Source organism: Leopardus geoffroyi, chromosome C3, assembly GCF_018350155.1.
Source record: "Leopardus geoffroyi isolate Oge1 chromosome C3, O.geoffroyi_Oge1_pat1.0, whole genome shotgun sequence".
Classification (NCBI taxonomy): domain Eukaryota; kingdom Metazoa; phylum Chordata; class Mammalia; order Carnivora; family Felidae; genus Leopardus; species Leopardus geoffroyi.
The window spans coordinates 24,181,800-24,205,419 of NC_059338.1; the positions used below are offsets into that span (position 1 = coordinate 24,181,800).

Sequence of the window (23,620 nt, forward strand, 5' to 3'; positions counted from 1 at the left end):
TTGTATTAAGTCAGTAATGAAACCTGGAGTTAGCTACCTTACTTAGCTCAGCAGCTCTTGATCCAGCTCAGCCTCAGGACCTTGGACCTCAAGGGCAGATGCACATTAGGAATCTCTCCCCTAGGCTGACACCATGAACTGTCAAAATGCCTTTCTAAAATCTTGCTACTTTCTTGTTCATATATTAAGCACTGTTCCTTGCCTATAAGGTTTAAACTGAGTTTAAACTCCGTATTTTTCATCTAAAGTCCTTCCAGAGTCAGGTTTAATGTATGTTTCCAATATTAGGTTTAATTAACAACAGATGTGCTAATAATACAAAACTTTTTTACTCTGGTCAAACTGGACTCTGTAGGGTTGCCAAATGCATATTATGCAATCCCCATGTAGTGCATTTTCTCTATCCATTTCCCTGTTCTGGAATGTCCTGTGCTTTCCAACTACACAAATCTTATCTACCTTTCAAAGTCTAGTTCAAGTCCTTATATTCTCTGTAATCACTGTAATTCACAGTTTTCCTCTTTGAAATGAGAAAAACACTGTCACACTCGGTGGATGCTTAATTCATTAGTAACAAAGCCATAGTATATATTGCTATTAAATTTTTTATGTTTAAATTGCAGTTTTGTTAATTAGAATGTAAGCACTTTGAAGTCAGGAAAAACATCTAATCTCTATTGCACTTTTAAGGAAACACTAATGCAATTGTACACGCATAATACAGAGTTTTTGATTAATCAAGTTACTACCATAGACCTTTTCTTAGTAAGTCTTTTGACTTATATTACTCAGAGCTTTTGGAAACTCTAAGATATTGAGGAGATAGTGTGGGGTATATCAAGTTTCCCTCTAAGCTGTTCTCTTATTATTCCATATATTTTCTCTTATTTCTCCAAATATATAGGAGCTCACAGAATACAGAATTCTTCTGCTCTTTCCTTCTTTTATGCCTCTACATTCTACAATGTTTTTTATAGTATAGAAAATACATAATACATAGAATACATAGAAATACATGAAATACATTTGTTTATTAAACACAAAAATTAGGCTTGGAGTTTCTAAGCATTTATGACACAAGAAATAAGGGACTATAATGGTGAAAACAAAAATATAAGAATAAATAAATTAACTGGTTTTCTAAAAATAAATGCCTTATGTGAGATATGAGATCAACTTACACAACATCATTCAGCTCTAGCCTGGTATCTGGAGACGGGTTAATCAGGATGTAGGAGAGGGTACTTTGATGATCATTCATTTCATCTAGAAGATAAATAAATGCCAAGTTTGTTATACTACTTACAGAAAATTACAGGAATTACTGTAGAGCATCTAATCTTCAAACCATATAGCTGTCAACGAGAGCTTGCTATAGTTCTGCCCACAGCATGATTGTGTACATAACTTTGACTATTTTCAAATTACTGTCATTGGCAATATCTGACAGGTACTCATTTTTTGTTCCAACAGATGATAGAAATAAAGTATCTAATTCTGTTCAGAACAACTACAGTTATATTCTACCCTCTTTAAGCTATTACACTGAAAGTCTTTCTATTAAAGAAATAGACAAAATGTTTATTAGTTTATTATGTCTTATTCATTATGAAAACTAATTGTGGTTATAGGTAGCCATCCCAGATATGAACATTCATATGGGCAATTCTGTGAAAAATCATCTGATGACATTCTGTTTAGAAAACACAACAGAGGGGTGCCTGGGTGGCTCATTCAGTTAATGTCCATCCGACACTTGATTTTGGCTCAGGTTATGATCTCATGGTTCTTGAGACAGTTCACCATGTCAGGGGCTCTGCGATGACAATGCAGAGCCTGCTTGGGATTTTCTCTCTCCCTCTCTCTCTGCCCCTCTCCCCGCTCTCACGTTCTCTCTAAGTAAACAAATGAACATTAAAAAAAAGAAAACACAATAGAAATGTATCTAAAAAGGTTGAAGGCTCTAAATATGTTTGACTTTGTTATAAGATATACCTGATATGCTTTTGCAAAATATAAAGATTCTCGTAGAATTAACTAAGTTTCAAGGAAAGTGTACTGCTAAATTATTTGTTTTTCTTCTAAAACAATATGTATTTTTAAAATAAAAGGCTATGTTCTTTCATTTTTTTTCAATTCACTCTGAAGACATTGTCAGCCTTCAAGTTTGGAGAGCTAACTTGCATTATATTGGCGCTTAAAAATAAAACAGCTTTGAGATCTCGATTTCTTAGCTGCCAAAGCTATGATAAGATGTTAAATGTAAAGCCATGTGGACACATACTTCAGTAAACATCAATCCTCCCAAAGGTAGTATTTTTAGGCTGTGAGGATACTGCTCAAAATCCTTCTCTAGAGCCACAATATCTTTCTAGCCACTTCAGTTGCAGATAAGCTTGGTTCCTGAACAAAAGTACTGAGTTTTGCATTTTGATCCAAACTCTAAGAATGTATTTCATACCAATGGAGATATATCAATGTTCAAATGCGTCAAGTAAAGGTCTTTTTTAGGCCAGCATATTTGACTCTAATAATTTTCTGCACTGGAAAATATGTATCATTTTTAAAAAAATAATGTCTACTAATGTATTCCTCTAACTAGAAGCCTATCACTCTAATGAGCAAAATTTAATATTTTCGGTTATGATAGTTCAAGTTGATATGCAGATGTGCCCTACTTTTAAAGTCTATAAGTGAACATCTTTATCTTACAAGGACAATAAACTGCAATGTAATCGAACTCACCATAAGTTTGCCAATAAAACCATTATAATAATAAAATCATAACATTTATATTTAAAAAAGAACATGTTTGGTTGCATGTCTCTGGGGTGGACACAAGTAATTGTATCCTGGCATAGGGATAGGATTGTCAGGCCAAATAGAGACTGATTGGTGAAATCTGAATTTCAGATAAAAACTAATAATTTTTTGACACACATGTGTCCCAAATATTGTTTGTGATATTCTTATGCTAAAACATTTATTTGTTACCTGAAATTCAAATTTAACTGGGAACCCTGTATTATTCATTTGCCAAACCTGTCAATTATACCTACAGGTAGATGGCTAACTCAACCAGTTGGAGCTTGGAAATCCAATGAATAGATGATGTTGAGCTTATTTCAAATTAGGTATAATTCCAATTCAAAACATCTTGTACTGGTAGGAGATGACAGAGATCCTTTTTCTATATAAAAAGCAATTTTGATTTATCTATGCTTTTTGAGAAACTTTCCTTTTGTCTGAATTTCCCCAGGTGCTATACAAAGGAACATACTGATAGTACATTCTGGAGACTGAAACATGATGCTCTACAATGTAACCAGCCTACCAGAAAATCTCCATCTTATTTGGTTATGTCTAACTCAATTTCTTATGTAAAACAGTGGCATTATTTAAATTTCTCATATAAACAATGAATATTATTGAACAATGGCATTAGAGGAAAAACAATTTTAACAAATAACTTCTCAGTCCATGTTAATCCCCAACCTCTCTCGTTGACTATTAAAATAATGTTGTACTCATTTAACACCTGGAATGAAGTCAAGATATATTGGTGACTTGGTTAGCCTGTTATAAGTGAAAAAACTGTGTAGATAGCTGAGAACTTTATAGCAATAGATACAACTATTGTGTTGATTTTTTTCTGCTCAAGTAGTCTTATTTATCATTTTGAAGATTTTCATTTTTCCATGCACTCCAGAAATCAAAGGAAATGTTTTGCTAATGTGCTCAATTCCATAATCCCATATGATTTATATCAAGACATGCATGGGTAACACAATTAGAGCTCATCATTCCTGGTTTCTTTCCTCATCCACCCCTTGCTGACTTCTCCTCAGTGTTAGGTTAAAAGAAGTTAAAAGAAGTTGCTGAGTTCAAAGCCACTCTCTCTTTCTCTTTCATGTCTGCCTTGCTGTAGAGTTAATTCTGGTCTGCTTTTTCTCTGTCACGCTGCTTTTTTGGGATGTCCTGCAGTTCATTCTCCTTCCCTTTGTGACTCTGTGGTTAGGAATTAGGAAGCAAGGTTTTAAAAGCCTGTTGTGGCCACATATCAAAACCACATTCAATGGTCTAGTTTTTCAGCTGCAAGTCTGGAATTATTGTCTCTATCGGTCATTCCTTATATTTATTCTTTTGTTATTTCTGAATTCTGATGGGGAAACTGGTAGGTCTCCTAGATCTTTAAGATCCTATTATAATCATCCTCTTTGGTAGTGGCAAAGTCACAGTGGATTAAATAGGGCTCTTTACCAAAACTACAACAAATTTAGTGAATTAATAAATTTGCTTTTTAAAATGTTTCATGAACCAGAATCAATATTCCATGTCCTATCAGAAAAATATCTGCTAAGAAAATCTGTTGTGAGAACATTCAGCATGTTCCTGATAACTAATATCTGACCCTGAGAAAATAAAAATCACTCTACATTTGCATCGTTTTATTGAAATTATTTCATCATTGATATAATTATCATAAATGGAAAATTATCTTGCGAAAATTTAAAATAAATGTACTAGAATATTGAAAAATTTAAAAGATATTTTAAAATTTCCAGTAGTATTTACCAAGAAACTTAATTTGCTGTATTAATTAGCATATGCAATTATTCAATCACAATCTTCATATAGCAAATATTCTGCTTAGAGTGTTTCAAGTAAATAGATCACATTAGAAAGGAAATGGATTTATACTCCTGTTGTTCTTACAAAATACTTCTTGTTAAAGTATTTTAAGAATACTTTTAAATAAGGAGAACGAAATTTGATCAGAAAGAAATTGAAATCCTACATAATTTGTGTAGGTTTCATTAAATATTTCCAAAAGGATATCCATTATGTGTTATATAATTAAAGAGACATTTTATTATTTATTTTTTTTAATTTTTTTTTAATGTTTATTTTTGAGAGAGAGAGAGACAGAGCGAAAGGCGGGGGGGGGGGGTGTGCAAGGGCTGAGAGAGAAGGAGACACAGAATCTGAAGCAGGTTCCAGGTTCTCAGCTGTCAGCATAGAGCCCAACGCAGGCTGGAACTCCCCAACTGCAAGATCATGACCTGAGCCAAATTCAGACACTTAACAGACTGAGCCACCCAGGCTGCCCTAAAGAGACATTTTAAATCAAGAGACTCAGTTAAGAACAGAGATTCTAAAACCAGAGTGCCTCTGTTGAAATCCAGCTTTCTCAGAACACCTGGGTGGCTCAGTCTGTTGAGCGTCTGACTTGGGCCCAAGGTCATGATCTCATAGCTCATGAGTTCAAGCCCTATGTTGGGCTCTGTGCTGACAGCTCTGAGCCTGGAGCCTGCTTCACATTCTCTGTCTCCCTCTCTCTCTTGCTCCTCCCCTGCTTGTGTGCTCTGTCTCTCAAAATAAATAAAAATTAAAAAGAGAAAGAAAGAAATCCAGTTTTCTCAATTACTCATGCTAAGGCCTCCTTAGGCAAATTACTTAATTTCTTCTAATCTTTTGTGCTCGATTTCCTCACCTGTAAAAGGGAGGCGAACAATAGTGTTATCTCATAGGTTAATGTTAGAATTAAATTATAAATGAATAACTAATATAATGTAAAATTAATATATTAATATAAATGTTTAGTTCTTAGAATCAGTGTCTGATTTATATTAAGTGCTACATAAAGGTTTCCTATTATTATTGTGCAGGCAAAATCATTTCATAACCTATAAACAATAACTGTATAGATATTGCAGTATGAAGGTGTTAGCATACAAAGACAGGGGGGAGAAAAGTGTCCAAAGAGAACAGCAATGGGAAAGACTGAGATGGTTGAGTTTAAATTGCAGAAAACAGGCCCTGGATTGAAGTGAGCAAGAAGGAGATTAACTGGGGTCAATGTTGAAAAGTCAAGCTAGGACCAGATCCCATAGGGCTTTATAGATGTTCATCAGAAGCTCAAATTTTATTCTAAAAGCAATGGGAAACCAAGAAGGGCTATTAGGGTGGAAGATTTAGTGGTATGATCTAATTTCCTACTGACTATATTATGTTCCTTGGCTGCTTTGTGGGAAATGGAAGTTAGGGCCTCAAGTCTGGTCTCAAGAAGAGTAGATAGACAGTGCAGAAGCCCAGGTGAAAGATGATGGTATCCTGGGAGCAATGGAAATGAAGGAAATTTGAAAGAAGGGAGGAAAAGATAGCTAGTGAGCCTGAAAGAGTGGGGATAGAGTAGGGGTAGGAAACATGGGAGCCATAAGGGAGGGAAGGAGAGACTGAGATGGTCTTAGATGGGAGAGATACAACAGCATATATGGATACTGATGAAAAAAGCAAAGACAAAGGAATTGATGTATCAGAGTGAGGGTATGTTTTTCTTCAGTCATTGCAAGAAACCTCATTGAGGAAAATACTCTCAGTTGCACAGTGCTTATTTCTTCTACATAGTCCAATAATCCAAATAATCAGTAGTAGCATAACCCAGTGTGATTTCATTTTTCCCACCTCTAAACTTCTAAACATATTATGTGTTATTCAACTATAAAACTGGCGAGTTTTATAATGCTGACTTAATTTGCTCATCTGTTTTAGTTTAATACCAAGCTATGCTTATGAGTACAACTCTTTTGTCAAATTTACTGAACTTACCAGTCTAAGGGGAAAAAAAGGTTAGAGATAAGGATAAAAGAATCTTTCTGTTTAATTACCTCTATTTTAAGTAATTTTCATTACCTTCCAATAATTTAGAACTATTTTATGATACATAAGATAAAAATCAGGACTTTTGTAACCTCCCTTCATATAAACCACTAAGAAATGAAGATTAGATGAAATAATTAGTAAAACAAGAAGCATGATATAAAGCCAAGTTTCAGAAATTGTTCAGTTCCAACTCTGCCATGAGCCACTCCATCACTTACTAGCTTCAGACACAAAACTAATTACTTTAGGCTCAATTTTCCTTTTAAAATACGGTATGCAATGTTTCCTAACCTTTTAAAATCTATTATCTTTTATAAATATTAAAAGACCAAAACACAAAACCCTATTTTATCATTATTTTTGAAATTGATAGAGTATTCAAAAACAAAAATAATGGAAGTAAAAGTGAATAATACTTCTAAGAACATATTTTTTCAATGGTGTAAAGTCCAGTTTTGTTTTGTTAAAATGCTTTCTCCGCTGCATGTGCCCTTCTCCCACCCCCACCAAGTACTGAGTAATTCAGAGTAATTTTGTGTCCCTGGTGAATGGGAGCTGCTCAATAAATGCTCGTTTCTTTCAAAATACTCTGACGGCAGATATTTTATATTAAGTGATGTGAGTCAAAATGATACAGGTTGTCTGTAAAGTCAGGAGTATAGGTACACTTATTTTTAAGTAGAACATTAATTACATTTTCAAATGTGTTAGGTATGTTTTCAGGTGAAGTACTTCTAAATTTAAAACTATGACTCTAGTTGATAGTCTTAAAAAGTAGAGTAAATACACCACAGAAAATCTAAAAGATTTTGGAAAGACCATATATTTTTTCTTCATTTTAACAATTGACCACACTGCTTTAAATTTAAAGATACTTCACCTGAAACAATTTCTGAGGCTGAAGAAAATGTATTGAACATAGTATCTGCACAACCTAAAAATAACGTTTTCCAATTTTGCAGCTGTCCTGTATTATTTCCATATGACTTATAGGAGGCACTTTTGTGATAGTTGATAATCATAATTTGTCACACATGTATTATTTTGTTCTTCAATTTAGTCATTTAATAATGTTAACTGGTATGATTAGACCAGTTACAATTCTAAGTCAGAGGACAGAACAATGAAAAGATAGGCCAAGTCCTTTCCTTCATAGACCTTTTTAGCAATTTTCTGAGAAGCAGTATGGTATGTAAATACAGTCTTCAGAATAGAGGTCACGCATCTGTAGTTATAGGTTTACTTATAACACTAAATTTACTGTAAACTTCTTATATGATTTTAAACATTCTTTAAGTTATCTTAAGATAATCACTGCTGTTCTTTTATCTCATACACTTGCTGTTAAACAAAAAATGAAATTCACTAATTCCAAGTGTACAAGGAGTCTAGACAAATACATACAGTAATGCCAGCTATACCATAATTATGATAGAGAACATTTCCATAATGCCAAAAAGCTCCCCCCTGCCCTTTGCTGTCGGCTGTTCCTCTCACTCCCCCAACCCTTAGCAATCACTTATTTCTAAAAACAATCACTTTTCTAGAAGTCTGCAGTGTGTTTCTGCATGGCTTTTCCCCTCTTTGCATGTTTGCATAAGGTCAAGCATCCATGGTATGGCATGGATCTACTTTAATATTTATATAGCCACTCAATTTTCTTTGGATTTATGATTGCAAGAAATATATTTTTTTATGCTTTTACTTTAACCTATTTGTTTCTTTAAATTTTAGGTGCATTTCTTAGACAATACAGAGTTGGACCCTGCCTTTTTTAATCTAATCTGATGACTTCTTTTTAACTGAAATGTTTAGTCCATTTATATTTAATATAAGTATCAATATAATTAGGTTTAATTTACCTTCTTCCTAGTTGTGTTTTTAAGATTTTAAAAATTTCTTCTTATAATCATTCCAATTCATTTGCACTATTGGTTGTTAGTTATATCTCTTTGATTTCATTATTTTTATATTCTCCTGGTCATAGTTTGGCAAATGTTTTCCTGTAAAGGGCTAGATAGTAAATATTTCGGGCTTTGCAGGCTATACGATCTCTGTTGTATTTATTAAACTTTTTACACTGTAAAGTAAAAGTAGTCATAGATAATATACAAACAAGCAAGGATGGTTGTTTTTTTCTTTCCTTTTCTTTTTTCTTTTCTTTTTTTCTTTCTTTCTTTTTTCTTTTCTTTTTTTTTGTAACAAACACTGGTGTACTGTACTTTGCTGTTTCTTTCTCTAGGGTTTACAATGTACAGCTTTAACTTCTCAGTAGCTATGCTTAAATAACATACCACTTCATATGTAGTATAACAATCTGACTACGTTATATTTCTCCCTTCCTATTATCTGAGTTTTACTGCCATACATGCTTGCTTGTATATATTCTATAAACCTTAAAATGTTTGTTATAAATAGTACATTGTCTTTAAACAAAATTTATGAGGTAAAACGTACATTTTATATTTTCCCATATTTACCATTTATTTTTATCTTTCTTTAAAAAAAAGTTTATTTTTTTAGTAATCTCTATGCCCAATATGGGGCTTGAACCTATGACCCTACAACCCCAAGATCAAGAGTCACATTTTCTTCTGACTGAGCCAGCCAGGCACCCCTACCATTTCTTTTTAGATCTAAATTTTCACCTGGCATCAATTCTCTTCTGTCTTAAGAACTTCCTTTAACATTTATTTTCATTGTGAAGATCTGTTGCTGACAAATTCTCTCAGCTTTTGTTTGTCTACAGTAGTCTTTATTTGCTTTTATTTTACAAATATATTTTAACTGTATTAAAAGTTTTAGGTACACTATTTTTTTTTTCAGTACTCCAGTGATGTTTCTCTATTGTGTCTTGGTTTGCAAAGTTTCTGTCAAGAAGTCTGCTGTCATCCTTGTACAGTTGACCCTTGAACAATGCAAGAGTTAGGGTTGCAAGCCCCCTATGTAGTAGAAAATCTGCTTGTAACCTATGACTGCCCCCAAACTTCACTACTGATATCCTACTATTGACTAAAAGCCTTACCAATAAATAAAGTCACTTAACACATGTGTATGTTATAGGGATTATATACTGTACTCTTGAAATAAAGTAAGCTAGAGAAAAAATGTTTTGGAGATAATCATAAGGAAAATAAATTTACAGTCCTGGATGTGTATACTGAACACAATATATGTGTAAGTAGACCTGCACAGTTCAAACCTGTGTTGTTCAAGGTTCAAGTGTATTTGTTCTTCATTTATAAAATGTCTTTTTCCTCAGGCTCCTTTTGAAGTCTTCTATCATTGGCTTTTCAATTTTGTACACTGTGTCTTGGCATTATTGTATTTGTTATACTGCTCAAGCTTCATTGAACTTCAGATCTTGAATAGTTTGCATCAACTTTGGAAAAATTTTGGTCATTATTTCTTCAAATATCCATTCCCTTCTTTCCTTCTGAGACACCAATTACATGACTACATGATACTGTTGCACCATAAGTAACATTCTATTTTTTCAAGGTTTTTTTTTTTTTTTTCTCTCTCTCTCTAGTCTGCATTTTGGATAGTCTATTGCTTTGGCTTTATGTTCATTGATATTTTCCTCTGAAATATTCTGATGTTAATGCCACTCAGCATACATTTCATTTTTAATACTGCATCATAAATTCTGACCTCTAGGAAATTCAGTATGGTCTCTTTTAATCTTCAGTTTCTTTCCTTATCATACTTCTGTTTTCCTCTACAATGTTGAACATATAAACGATACTGTAAAAACTACTTTAGTATTTATACTTTTCTGGATCTGTTTCTGTTGGCTGATTTTTCTACTGGAAAAGGTCATATAAATGCATATATATTTTATTTTGGGTCCATCTCCATCTCTTGGGTCCATCTGATTATCTTTTTTCAGGAAACGGAGTTATGATTTCTTTTGTTCAAGTGTCTGCACGCTACTGATTTGTATTTTTTCTAGTTATTTAAATTGACAGCATAAATGGTCATCATAATTGGAAGTTTCTTTTTGTTGTTTTAATGCTTTCAGGTAGCCATTCTTTGCTCTGTCAATAATATGCTGAGTAAAAAGTTCATTCAACCGACTGTTTTTCTTAATGGTAAAAAATATTTCGTTTATTCAAATTGGCCACTATTCAAATTGGCCACATTTTTCTTACACACACATAAAACACAGCATTTGAATTTCTAGTCATAATGATAAAATATATGTATACTTAAGTGCAATTAAGTTGACTGCAGTGTTAAATTATGTAAAAATATTGATATTATTGAAAAATTAATGTCCTGAGAAGGACATGTTACAACTCCATGAAGAAAAACTGTATAGTTTCAATTTAGGGATATATGAAAAGTTCATTGCTCAAATATTTTCATTTACCAGAAATCATTATCACCTCATCAATAATGCCCTTTGAAAGCTTCATTACTTTATCTATTAAGAAAAGCATTGAGTTTGATATTTTTCTATTAATATTCTGTATGTACAATGAGATTAACATAAAACAAGCACATCTATGTATTCTTCTATTTCTGACTGACTCTTCATGAGAATGAATCAGTTCTGGAAATACAGAGTAACATAAAATCATCCATATTCTGGGAATCTATACCGGGAGCATATTGACTGTACATATCAATATTATTGTATTTATTTGTATTGGAAAAAGATAATAATACATTTCAAAAACAATAAAAATTTAGTATCAATTTCTTTTGAAATACTAAAGTGTTGATGACGTTGTTAGAGTGACTTCAGATACTAACATTATTCCTCCTAAGTACTAAATGTTGCAAAACATTACATAAGACATATCTATCTATGGAGCTTTTTCCTTTCTTGGTAATTTTTTTTAGGATAAATTTGTAAATAATTTTGTACTAAATTAGGTACCTGATTTTTGGATTAAGATTTTGGGAAATTTTTTGTTAAAAGCTTATATAAAATTGATCATTGATTTATAAAAGAGTATGAGAAATTCATGATTGCTATTATTACTACTCCTCCTCCTCTTAGTACTGCTCCTCCTCCTTCTACCACCACCTTGTCTATTGTAACTTGGGTGGGAATAACGATCTTTTTGTTAATTTTGCTTATTTCTTTCCCATAAGAAGGAGAATAATTAACAATTGAGTCTCTAAATTGGCTATTAAAACAATATTTTGTCTCATCTGTTCATTATTTTGGGCAATTATAAATTTACTTTAGAAGGAAACTAAGACTTTCTGGTAGATGTAATAAAAGCCAGTGTCTAACTAGTACTTATCTCTTTGTTACTGAAAAGAATTTCTTTCTTTTCCTCCCTTGGGGTTTCATCTTTTAGTAACAGTACAAAACTTACAACAATCCATGTCAAAACCGGCTAGCACCTGTAGGAGCAGTCACACTAGGAAGACTTGCTTGCCAATTTATACTTAATAGTGTGTGCCATTCTGTGGCTAATCATCAAGAATCTGTCAATAGTTGGAAAGAATAATTTTTTGTGAGTGCGAGAGCCATTCTAAATATATTGTTGAAGAATAAGGCTAGTTATGAACATAAAATTATAATTATTCATATTTGCTGTATAGTTCATAGATTATTTTTTTTGCACATACATTTTATTATTTTATACCACATCCCTTTAGGAAAGCTTTATTATCCTTGTTTGATGGTTAAAAAAACATGATTTTCAGGAAGATAGTAACTTGGCCTAAAAACACATGGCTAGCTAGTATACAATGCCATGAACTTTGAGGTGAAGTTTTAAAAATTATATTGAAATTTCCCCCCAAAATTCAATGGAAAGCAAGCAGAATTTGTGATTTTTCACTTCAGCTATTTTCCCAAAATATACAGGTCCTCAAATTCCATCTTCCAAATCCATAGGGTCAGATGTGTTCCAGAATTGAATTTTTAGATTTAGAAAATAATATTGGCCACATAATGTATACTATGTAACATCACATAAAATGTTACTCACCTTCCTGTCAAAATACTTACAAATTTACTGCATTTAAAACAAATATTTTGAAATATCTAAGCTCATTTCCAAATATCTAAGCTAAGCGTTCCAACTATGATCTTTTTCCTGTATTTCCAACTTCTTCACTAATGGCTCAATCTTAATAAACATGCTCCCATCTCCCTGATCTTCAAAACAGTCTCTCTCCCCTCACCACTTTCCCATGCAGTTAGCTCCGTATTCTCACCTTTCCTTCACAATGAAAATTCTTAAAAAATATCTACTGTGGCAGACAGATAGTTGTCTCTAAATAGTCTTTCTTCTTGTCTTCTTTAATGTTAGGTTTGGGCCATCAAAAATAAGACATATTCTTTTCCAATGGACATAATAGAAATGGTGTGTGTAATTATTTGATAATATGTTTTAACTGAAAAGACCACTCTTTGTTCTCTGGTATCTCCTTCTTACCTGCTGGATGGAATGTGGACAAAAGAATCAGAGTTCCCACATTTATCTTTTACTGTAATATGATTTTGGCAAGAGAAGCAATAGATGGTGGAACAATGAGATAGATTACATTTTCAATACCTTGGGGTCCCTAATATATTTATATCCACTATATTCAAATCCTTACCTCACATCGTTCCTCAAGCTACTCAAATTTGACTTGTACACATGCCACTTAACTGATACAACTTTCACCACGGTCCATCAATGACTTATCACTATACTCAACAATACTCTTTGGCATTATTAATATTGCTTCCTATTTCTCAGCCCAATGCTTTCCAACATTTTTCACATCATAGAACACAAAAGAAATGATATTTGCACTCACATTGGGATAACAGACAAAATTGCTTATGGCTGGAAGTAACCAGCCTGAGGAGTGCCTCTAACCACCCCAGGTCCCACAGGGCTTTCTGAAAGTATAAAGGATCAGTGTCATGATAAACCATGTAATAAACTGATAGCATACTACTGTAATATGGCACATCTTCTGGGCAATTCAGTTATAGACATTTCAGTCTCTTGTTTTTAAAAAATATTCCTTCCCTTAACATTTCTGAAAAATACAAGTTTTTTCCAAAGTTCTAAGAGAATAGCCCTTCGTCAGAGGTTATTTCATCTACTCCTATGACTTTAATTAAAATCCAAATGCTCTATCAGCATATACAGTCTCAAGTCTACATAACATCTCATTTCTTTTTCTGACACCCAATAGCAGAAATTCAGCTTCTTTTACAGCATCACCTACTGGAAGTCTTTTAGGCACTGAGTCCAATTTAGTATCTTTACCCCAACATATTTGTTTTCTTTTTCTAAGCTCAGTGAATGTCACCACCATACACTTAATGTTCAAATAAGAACCCTCAGAAGTCATCTTTTGACTCTTCCATTTCCCTCTCCTTTATGTCTCATATCCAACAGGTCAAAAGTAATCTATTCATTCTTTTGGAGCACGCCAGACCCATCTCAGAAAAAAAGCAGATTATAACTTGTGGTTAATCATCATGCATTTTTTTAAGTATGTAAAAATGTTTTTCAACTGTAAATCACCATAAAATACTGACAATATGTACAAAGAACATGTGGTATAGTGGAAACATAAATAGACATAGAGTCAAAAGTCTTAAAGTACTGACTTGAGTGTCTAGTAGGCTAGGAAATCATTTATATTTGAGACCCTGTTTTCTCACCTGTAAGCATTCCATTTGTTCACGCATTCAATGTGCAGTTACTGGGTTCCTATGTGTCAGGAAATGTGTAATATGTTGGGGATACAAAGATGAAAAGATGAGTAAGACATTCCCTTTCTCTCAAGGAAGGAAGGCAAACATGCAAAATAATAACTGGTTTAAAGCATACATCCTCAATGGAGGCAATATTGCCTCTGAGGGTGCAAAACTTGTTTTTGTTTTTGTTTTTATTCTGTTTTGTTTTTTGAGGTGGGCAAAAAAAACCACAACTTACTCCTTTTATGTATAAAACACAGATATACATACAGTACTTAAATAGATATATGGAAGATTTGTGGTATTAACTGAATGCCAGTTCTGAGCTAAGGACATTATTGATTATCCCATTTGTCCCTCACAAGACACTTATGAGATGGTTATTATTATTTCCATTTCACAGTGATTAAAAAAATGGCTTGGAGGAGTTAAATAATCTGATAAATCTATTGGCTTCTAAAATATAAGTCTAATAAATGCAGAAGTCCTATCTCAACAGGTCATTAGTCTATTCCCAGTACAGACCAATAATATCTATTGCATGGATGAATTATTATGAGTTAGGAACACATGGAGAAGTCTAGTAAGTCCATGATGTATTAAATCTCAAGTCCTATTTTCATAATCTTTATGCTGTTAAAGGTGTCCAACACATGGCTTTAGAAAGGATTGATGGATCTATGGATGGATAGATGGTTAAAATGGACAGAGAGAAGAAGAAATAAAAAGGAAAAGAGAGCAAAAAAAAAAAAAAAAGAAGGTGGACAATATCCATTCTTCCTTTCTGTAAGAGTTAGTGTGAGAATTAAATTAACAAATTTATATAAAAAAAACACAACACAGATAATAACTAAATGCAAGGTACCTGATAGAAGTTTCATTAGCAAAAACATAATATGTTCCCTGATGATTCTCCCATGCAGCCAGTTCATGCATTTTTGTGTCTCTTAGAGTCAAACTGTTATCTGCCACACTGCTTACAGGACCAGCCTTGGGTTATAATGTTCATGAAACACAGCTGGAACTTGGATGAACAATCATTTACTAGAACTTTCCAAAAAAAGAAAGAGTAGCTGAATAATAACTAACAAAAGTACACACAAATATAGGACTATAGTTCTATACGAAATACAATCATACTTAGTGTCATCAAATTAGCAAAGAGCTATTCATATAATTTTTAAAAAGAAGATAAATTTTTCTTCTAATTTATTTCTTAATGTAAGACCTTGTGTGATTATATTAAAATTATTGGTCATGGATGAGTCTGTACTACACTTAAGTAAAAAATAATTGTTTCAATTACATATGGAATCCTGACTCCAATACATTTCAACTGTATGTCCTTGAGCAAGGTCTTTAAGCTCTGAGCTTCAAATTCTTAGGGTAAAATGGGACACCTATCCAATCAGGGTTATGAAGAGTAATGAAAAATACACATAAAGCACCTAGCATAGTTCCTGGCACAGAGTTGGTACTCAGTAAATATGTTTAGAGAAACACAGGCTAACTTCTTTTAAACTCTAACTAATTCAACAACTAAACTTTCTCCCTACGTACACTGTTTCAGGTTGAGACTTTGGGGGCAAATATAGAGTGCATTCCGTTTTATCCTTAACCTGCATAATACTTACATTATCTTAGCTTCTGATTTACCCAAGTTATATTTATAACAACACCATTTTATTTATCATTTGGCTTTACTCTGAAGTGTGACAATTTTTTTTTGAATAAAATTCTTAGGCTAGTAAACAATGTATTTTTAAATTATCTTTGTTTTTTATTTCAGCTGTGCATTTTGATCCATACTGCAATCACAGATCAACATAGGAAATAATAATTATTGATACAGATCTATACTATATATCAAGTACTGTTTGAGCTTCAAATTAAAGCTTTTGGAGACTTTTGTTCCTGGACCACAAGAAACTAAACAAATTTAAAGAGACATTTCAGTTCATCTGTGACTGCTACATTTAGTTGCTTGCCCATGCCTCAAATTCATTTTATCCCAGGTCCTAGAATAAGATGTGGTATGTGTGTGTGTGCATGTGCACGCGTGTGCATGTGTAAGAACATGACAGAACGGGTTATAAATCTCAGCCACGCTATTAACAAGCTAATTAGCAAGTTATTGACTAAGTTTCCTTATCTCTAAAATGGAAGAGTTTTGGTGAAAAATAAAATTAAGATAATTTATGTAACAGGTTCAGCAGAGTGCCTAAAGAACTATGCAAACACTTAACATTTTTTGCATTTACTTTGGCTGTCATCATAATTTTCTATATTAGATAAATGCCAGTAGTTATTTCAAATTGGCCTGTGAAACAAAAACGTGATTCTTAACTTACTAAATGTGAACCAGCTATACAACAACCATGGCAAGAAATCACAAGTCCATATCACACAATACTTTTAAAGAGCATACCATATCCCGCTGTAGAAAGACCCAAGTGTTTCATTCTATTATTCACAAGTTCAGCAAGCTCTTGTCTTTCTGACCTCCTGTAGAGGTTCAGTCGCTGCTGGGTTATTTTCTCAGCTGTTTTACCAGAGTGTTTTGGACCTTTTCTGCTCAGTCTTCGGGCCCACTGCATGCTCTTTCTCCGCAGCAAGGGATGGTCTGACTGGTCGCTGGATGTTGAGTTGCGGTGGTTGCTTCGGTGATGACCTTGTTCTTTGCAGTCTTTGGTGTCTTCCCACTCTTCTACACTGATAGATATTTGAGACTGTAAAGGAAATGGATATGGATAATTAGATATTTTAGGGATAATTGTAACCTGGAGGTAAGCTGATATCTTTTGCTAATATCTTGGTATAATTATATATCTCAGGAGACTTTCCCCAGAAAGAGCAAAATCTTGATCATTGAGTACATTTTGTTACCACCAAAAATATTATTTGAGAATACTTCTTTTGAACTTATATATGAACCAGATATCTTTGCATCTTCAATATAACCCTACTAGCATAGAGTTGTTTGGAGACACAAACAAAAAAAATATCTTATTTTAAAAAAATTTTTTTAACATTTATTTATTTTTTGAGAGACAGAGAGAGACAGAGCACGAGCAGGGGAGGGGCAGAGAGAGAGGGAGACACAGATCCAAAGCAGGCTCCAGGCTCTGAGCTGTCAGCACAGAGCCTGACACAGGGGTCGAACTCATGAACCGTGAGATCATGACCTGAGCCGAAGTTGGTCACCCAACCGACTGAGCAACCCAGGCACCCCACAAAAAAATATTTTAAAATTTTATTCAAATAAAGTCAATGTAATGAACTTTTCCAAATCTACTACAGGCATTTCACATGAAATTTAAATAAATATAATGCAAGTTGTTTTACTTTTGGAATTCATAATATTTTAAAGGATTTTTAAATTATTGCTCTTTCTCAAAATGGCATTTTGTAAAGTGTGATTTTTTTTAATTTACTTACATGACCCAGAAGAAAACAAAACCACTTTTTAATTAGTTCATGCATTAACTATTCATGACATAAACCTTTTTCTGATTAAAATATTAAAACGTATTTCAGGAACTGTTCTCAGTATTCTAAGTGAAAATCTGTTGTAAATATTAATATTTCACAAATGTACTCCAGAATCATAAATAAAATTTAAATCAGGATATTCTCCATTGGAAGCAAAAACAATAAACTCAGAAAGTGTATTTTGATTTACTTTTTTACTACTAAATCTGATTTTTAAAGTAAGAAGCTTTCCTTTGATTGTAGGCCCTTAATAAATAAAAGCTTAATTAATAAAAGCTGTTTCAAAATGTTGCTTTTCATACCAGGAATTTAAACTAAATGCAACATGGATCAAAGTTGAAGGTCTTACCTTCTAAAAGGATGCATATGCAAATGAACAGTTTCCTAAATTGTACTGTACATAAGGGCAATACTCATGAATCTGCTAACTGTGTTTCCCTTCTATGCATGGAAGTTTGAACTTTAGCTCTATCATTCATATTTTGCTGGGTTTCAAAGTAATACCGTTTAAATGACCAATTTAAGTAAGGTCAAGAGGTAGATCCAATAAAACCCTTCAAAAGTGAATGTAAGTTACCAAGTCTCAGTCAATGCCTTCCATACAATTCCTAGTGGCAAGCTATGACATTACCTCACACTTAAATTCAATGAAAAAATTTAAATATTCATCCACATTTCTGTTTCAAAACAGTGAGTGATATTAAAAATAATTTGTTTTAACTTTCAAATCTCCACAAGAGAAAATTTTATTTTAGTGTTTTTATAAAACTTATTTGAGACACAGAATTTAAATTGGAAGTAATAAAATTTGGATGCTGCCTGGTTTTGCAATCATGGATACCTTTATGAGTCTTAACTTCCTCTAGTCTCACCTACTTGATAATATACTGTAAACCCTCTTTTGTGGAAGTAAAATACATAAGCCCTTGAGTAATATCTACCATCATTAAATAATACCAATCTTTGTTCAGTAGATTCAGTTTATATGTACTTTGTAGCAAAAATGAAAACATACAGATTTAGACATTTTGGCTTGCGGGGTTTTGTTAATCTTAAATTTATTTGAAGTGATCTTTCTAGTCAAAAGTCCCTGTGAGTAATAGTTTGATTTCCTACAAATGTGTGGAAATAGTAACCTTGCCAGTCCCATAATTCAAGTAGAGGATGAAACCCTATCTGTCTTTGCAAATGATTTTTCTTAGTTATATATACCAGGGAATGTATCAAGCAAACATCTAAAACATGAACTGAAGCCTACGTATGTATAAGCTATAATTACCGAATACCCTGTTCATCATTGTTTTGAATTTTCGTAAGAAAGGAATGGCATGATTTATAAAGAAAAACCATAGGGATCACAAGGCCTTTTTGTCAATTATTCAATAAAATAAGTATCATTTCTTTGTATACTTCACTTTAAGTACAGAAAAAAGGAATTTGAAGGATTTGAAGATTAATATTAAGAAATTTGAACCTGACAACACATAGATTGTTCCTTGTGTGTTTGAAATTTGCAGGTTTTTCTCCCATATTTCCAATATGACATAATGAAAAGTACACTGAATTTTATGTATTAAGATTACAAGTTTGAATGATATTTTGGATATTTCCTAGCTTTGTTCCTACAACAAATCTGCTTTAACCACTATGTAAAATGAGAATAATAATAACCATCTTCTACCTCATTGAAATGTTGTGCAAATTCCTATAACACATCAATGTAAAAAGAAAATATGTGCCAACTATAATTTTCTACATATAATAGTAACAAATCCTAGTTAGAATAATTATTGACAATAACAATTACACTGGAAATAAACATTAGTTTTTCTATTCCTGGGTAGCAAATATGTGTGTGTACACCTGTGTGCTTTTTAAAAAGGTCCATTTAGGGGCACCTGGGTGGCGCAGTCGGTTAGGCGTCCGACTTCAGCCAGGTCACGATCTCGCGGTCTGGGAGTTCGAGCCCCGCGTCGGGCTCTGGGCTGATGGCTCAGAGCCTGGAGCCTGTTTCCGATTCTGTGTCTCCCTCTCTCTCTGCCCCTCCCCCGTTCATGCTCTGTCTCTCTCTGTCCCAAAAATAAATAAACGTTGAAAAAAAAATTAAAAAATAAAATAAAATAAAATAAAATAAAAAGGTCCATTTAGGGGCGCCTGGGTTGTTCAGTCAGTTAATCTTCCGACTTCGGCTCAACTCATGATCTCATAGTTCATGGATTTAGGCCTGCGTTGAGCTCTGGGCTGACAGCTCAGAGCCTGGAGCCTACTTCGGATTCTGTGTCTCCCTCTCTCTCTGCCCCTTCCCCACACATGTTCCGTCTCTGTCTCTTAAAAATAAATAAATGTTAAAAAAAAGTTTAAGTCCATTTATAGATATACTTTCTTGCTGCCATCTCATCATCTGGATTACCTCTACTGTGTTTTTAACATGACACACCATAATCTAGTGGAAACAGTGTGGTGCTGGGAGACAAAGAAGTGCCTTGATCGTAGGACTTTTTCCTGAATTTAGAGTCAGAGTGACAGACTGCTTAAAAGCAAGACCACTGCCATCAGATAGACCTGGGTTTAAATACATGTTTCACCATTTACCAGCTCTGCATTCGTGGCTATGTAATTTAAACTCTCTAAGATTACGCCCATTTCCCTATATGAAAAGTGGTAATTATAGTTTTACTTTGCCCACAGTGTTTTTCTGAGACCTAAGAGATAATACTTGAAAAGTGCACAATATAGTGCCTGTCTCAGAAAATGCTCACTAAATATTAGTTAATATTATGGTTCATGATCATATGGGAGATCAAGAGGAAGAAATAATTATGAAGGGTTATATAAAAGTGAGAAATGGGTATGAAAAAGACAGGAATGACTCATATTTCTGATGTAGTTTTCTCTATCAGTGGCTGTATTTTACAAGAAATCAAGGTGTTGTAAACAAAGATTCCTTGGGCATAAAGATTCCTTGGTTAAAGTTTTGTGAATCTGAAGAAGAGAACAAGTATTTAAGTGGAAGGGGAGATTTATTGCTCTGCACTGCTTCTAGAACTTATTCTTTATTATTTCTATGAATAACGGGAGGACTCTGGTGTGAGATTTTTGTACTTTTACTATCAGAAGACTAACATAATTATTAACATGAAAATCAAGATTTAATACTAATGTTTACAAGAATGAAAAAAGACATTTTCATATTGCTATTGCTATGGTCTAATCTGAATGTTGTATCCCCTCAAAGTTTCTTTGTTAAAATCTTAAGCCCCAAAAGTGATGGTATTAGTAAGTGAAGTCTTCAGAAGATGATTAGGTTGTAAGTGTTGAGCCCTCATGAATGGGATTACTGCCTTTAGTAAAAAGACCTCAGAGAGATCCTTAGCCTCTTCTGCCCTGGGATTAGCCAATGAGATGTCTGTGATCAGAAGGGGGCCTTCACCAGACTATGTTACCACCCTCATCTCCCACTTCCAGCCTCCTGAGCTGTGAACAATCAATTTCTGTTGTGTATACGCTACCCAGAGCCTGTGGTAATTTACTGTAACAACTTGAATGGACTAACACATATTTTTTATGAAATGCTTCTGCAAACATATTTATATAGTTCAATAAGGAAATGAAAAATTCATATGGCTAATCAACAGTTTTCATATAAATTTAAAACATTATTATTTTTTGATCAAACTTAATATGGCTTTTATTTTTTTTTTATTTTTTTTTTCAATGTTTATTTATTTTTGGGACAGAGAGAGACAGAGCATGAACGGGGGAGGGGCAGAGAGAGAGGGAGACACAGAATCGGAAACAGGCTCCAGGCTCTGAGCCATCAGCTCAGAGCCCGACGCCGGGCTCGAACTCACGGACCGCGAGATCGTGACCTGGCTGAAGTCGGACGCTTAACCGACTGCGCCACCCAGGCGCCCCATTAATATGGCTTTTAAAAAGGCTACAAATATTTTTTCACAAGAATGAGAATTGGCAGAAAATGTTTCTTATGCCTAAAACAGCTTAGTTTCATTGTTTTCAGAAAGGTAGAAAGTGTCAGAATCACAATATATATCAAACATTCTTTTCCACACTCTACACACACAAACACATGCACACACACACACACACACACACACACCCCAAAATGACTCAGTTCAACTTCCTCTCAATTTTTTTTGTTGAAGTTATTCATGTCATAAGGTTACTGAGCAATCTGTGGAACAAAGTGGTATTTTAAAATAAATCAATTCACCCAATAGTTTGAAAGTGAGTGTTTGTAATCTACATTCATGACTCCCTTAAGAATAGTTTTATAGGCTTTAAAATAGACTTAAACTGTGCTATGTGATTTATGATTGAAGACATCCTGAATTGTTGTTAAAGAAAACTGAGGAAAATGAAATCACTAAAGATATGTTAGTTTAACACTTTATAAAAGAATTCCTATCTAATGTTTTCCATTAAAGGAAGGTTAGGAGCGCCTGGGTGGCTCAGTCGGTTAGGCAACTGACTTTGGCTCAGGTCATGATCTCATCTTTCCTGAGTTCGAGACCCACAGAGGGCTCTGTACCAACAGCTTGGAGACTGGAACCTGCTTCAGATTCTGCATCTCTCTCTCTCTCTCTGCCCCTCCCCTGCTCGCACTCCATCTCTCTCTCTCAAAAATAAATAAACATAAAAAAATTTAAAGGAAGGTTAAATTATAAGAATACTTGAGAGATCATCTGAATTTAATCCATATGCACCTTGGCTAGTGATCTGGGGTCTCATGGACATTTCTTTGTATTAAAAAAAGTTCACAAAAAGATGTTTCCCCACTTTCTATAAAGGCTCAGATTAACCAATTCCTTTAGTCTGTGATCTAAGAAAAGATAGAAAACAACTAGTTACATTGTATTTAGATGTATTTTCAGCATATTTTCAGAATCACAGAGATAAGTAGACAATAAACAACATTATAGTCTAAAATATGCTGACTTTGGAATCCAATACTACATTGTATTTTCAGTCCTACCAGGCTAATACCTCATGACTTCGAACAAACGAAACGAGCTTCTTGAAAAATAGTGACAATTTTCACAATTTCCGATGCAAAAACAAACAAGAGAATTCTGTAGTAATTCTCTAATATAAATTCTAAAGTCAAATAATTACTCAAGAACTAAGGTTCAAATGATAGCTTCTTTTTAAAAGTTAATCACCTGGTGGAATAGCAAAACTAATTTCAATCTCTTGACTTCATTTTCCGTATCTAAAAATCAGATATTTCGTCTCCATGTTCTATTTCATCTATTAGTCTGTGAATATAAAGTTTGCCCATAGCACGTAGAACCTCTAGTAACTCACCATTCCAATCTGATAATTTCAAAGTCAAAATTTAATTTATGTCCAAGTGAAAAAAAATCCCAGGTTGTCTAGAGACAGTGCTGAATAATCCACAGACTTATCCTAGCTTTCTAGCACTGTTGAACAGAATACACCTCTCTCTCTCTCTCTCTCTTCTTTTTCTCCTCTTTCTCTTTCCATCTCCCCCACCCCATATCTAGTACCTATCTTTCTGTTATTGTCCCTAAAAGAAATCAGTCCTAGTCAGTTACTCTTATACTTATGAATTCACTTTCCTTTTTTATTGCTTGTTCTAAATTTATACATTAAGTTGCATATTCACACATCCTTGGCAATATTTCGTGTGTGTGTGTGTGCATGAATGTGTGTTTAATTAAATCTTTCCTTTCTTTGGTCTCTGTGGAATTTTGAAACCTAGCTAATTTATCATCTTGATATTATTTCTCACATGGTGGTTAATTTTTT

At 33.6% G+C, this 23,620-nt stretch overlaps 1 protein-coding gene across 12 annotated transcripts in view; it reads right to left on the reverse strand.

Annotated features, from left to right (window-relative positions):
* Positions 1-23,620, reverse strand: part of KCNT2 (potassium sodium-activated channel subfamily T member 2) — a 363,773-nt gene that overhangs the window by 10,870 nt on the left and 329,283 nt on the right. For 6 of the 12 annotated variants that reach the window (XM_045456156.1, XM_045456154.1, XM_045456153.1 and 3 more), the window contains 2 exons: positions 16,767-17,067; positions 1,182-1,266 (listed from right to left, as the gene is read on the reverse strand). In XM_045456156.1, coding sequence (XP_045312112.1) covers positions 1,182-1,266; positions 16,767-17,067 — 386 coding nt within the window. Of the gene's footprint in view, positions 1-1,181; positions 1,267-14,302; positions 14,352-15,203; positions 15,389-16,766; positions 17,068-23,620 lie in introns of those variants that run through there. The other 6 variants (XM_045456160.1, XM_045456159.1, XR_006706947.1 and 3 more) reach the window with 5 other exon arrangements.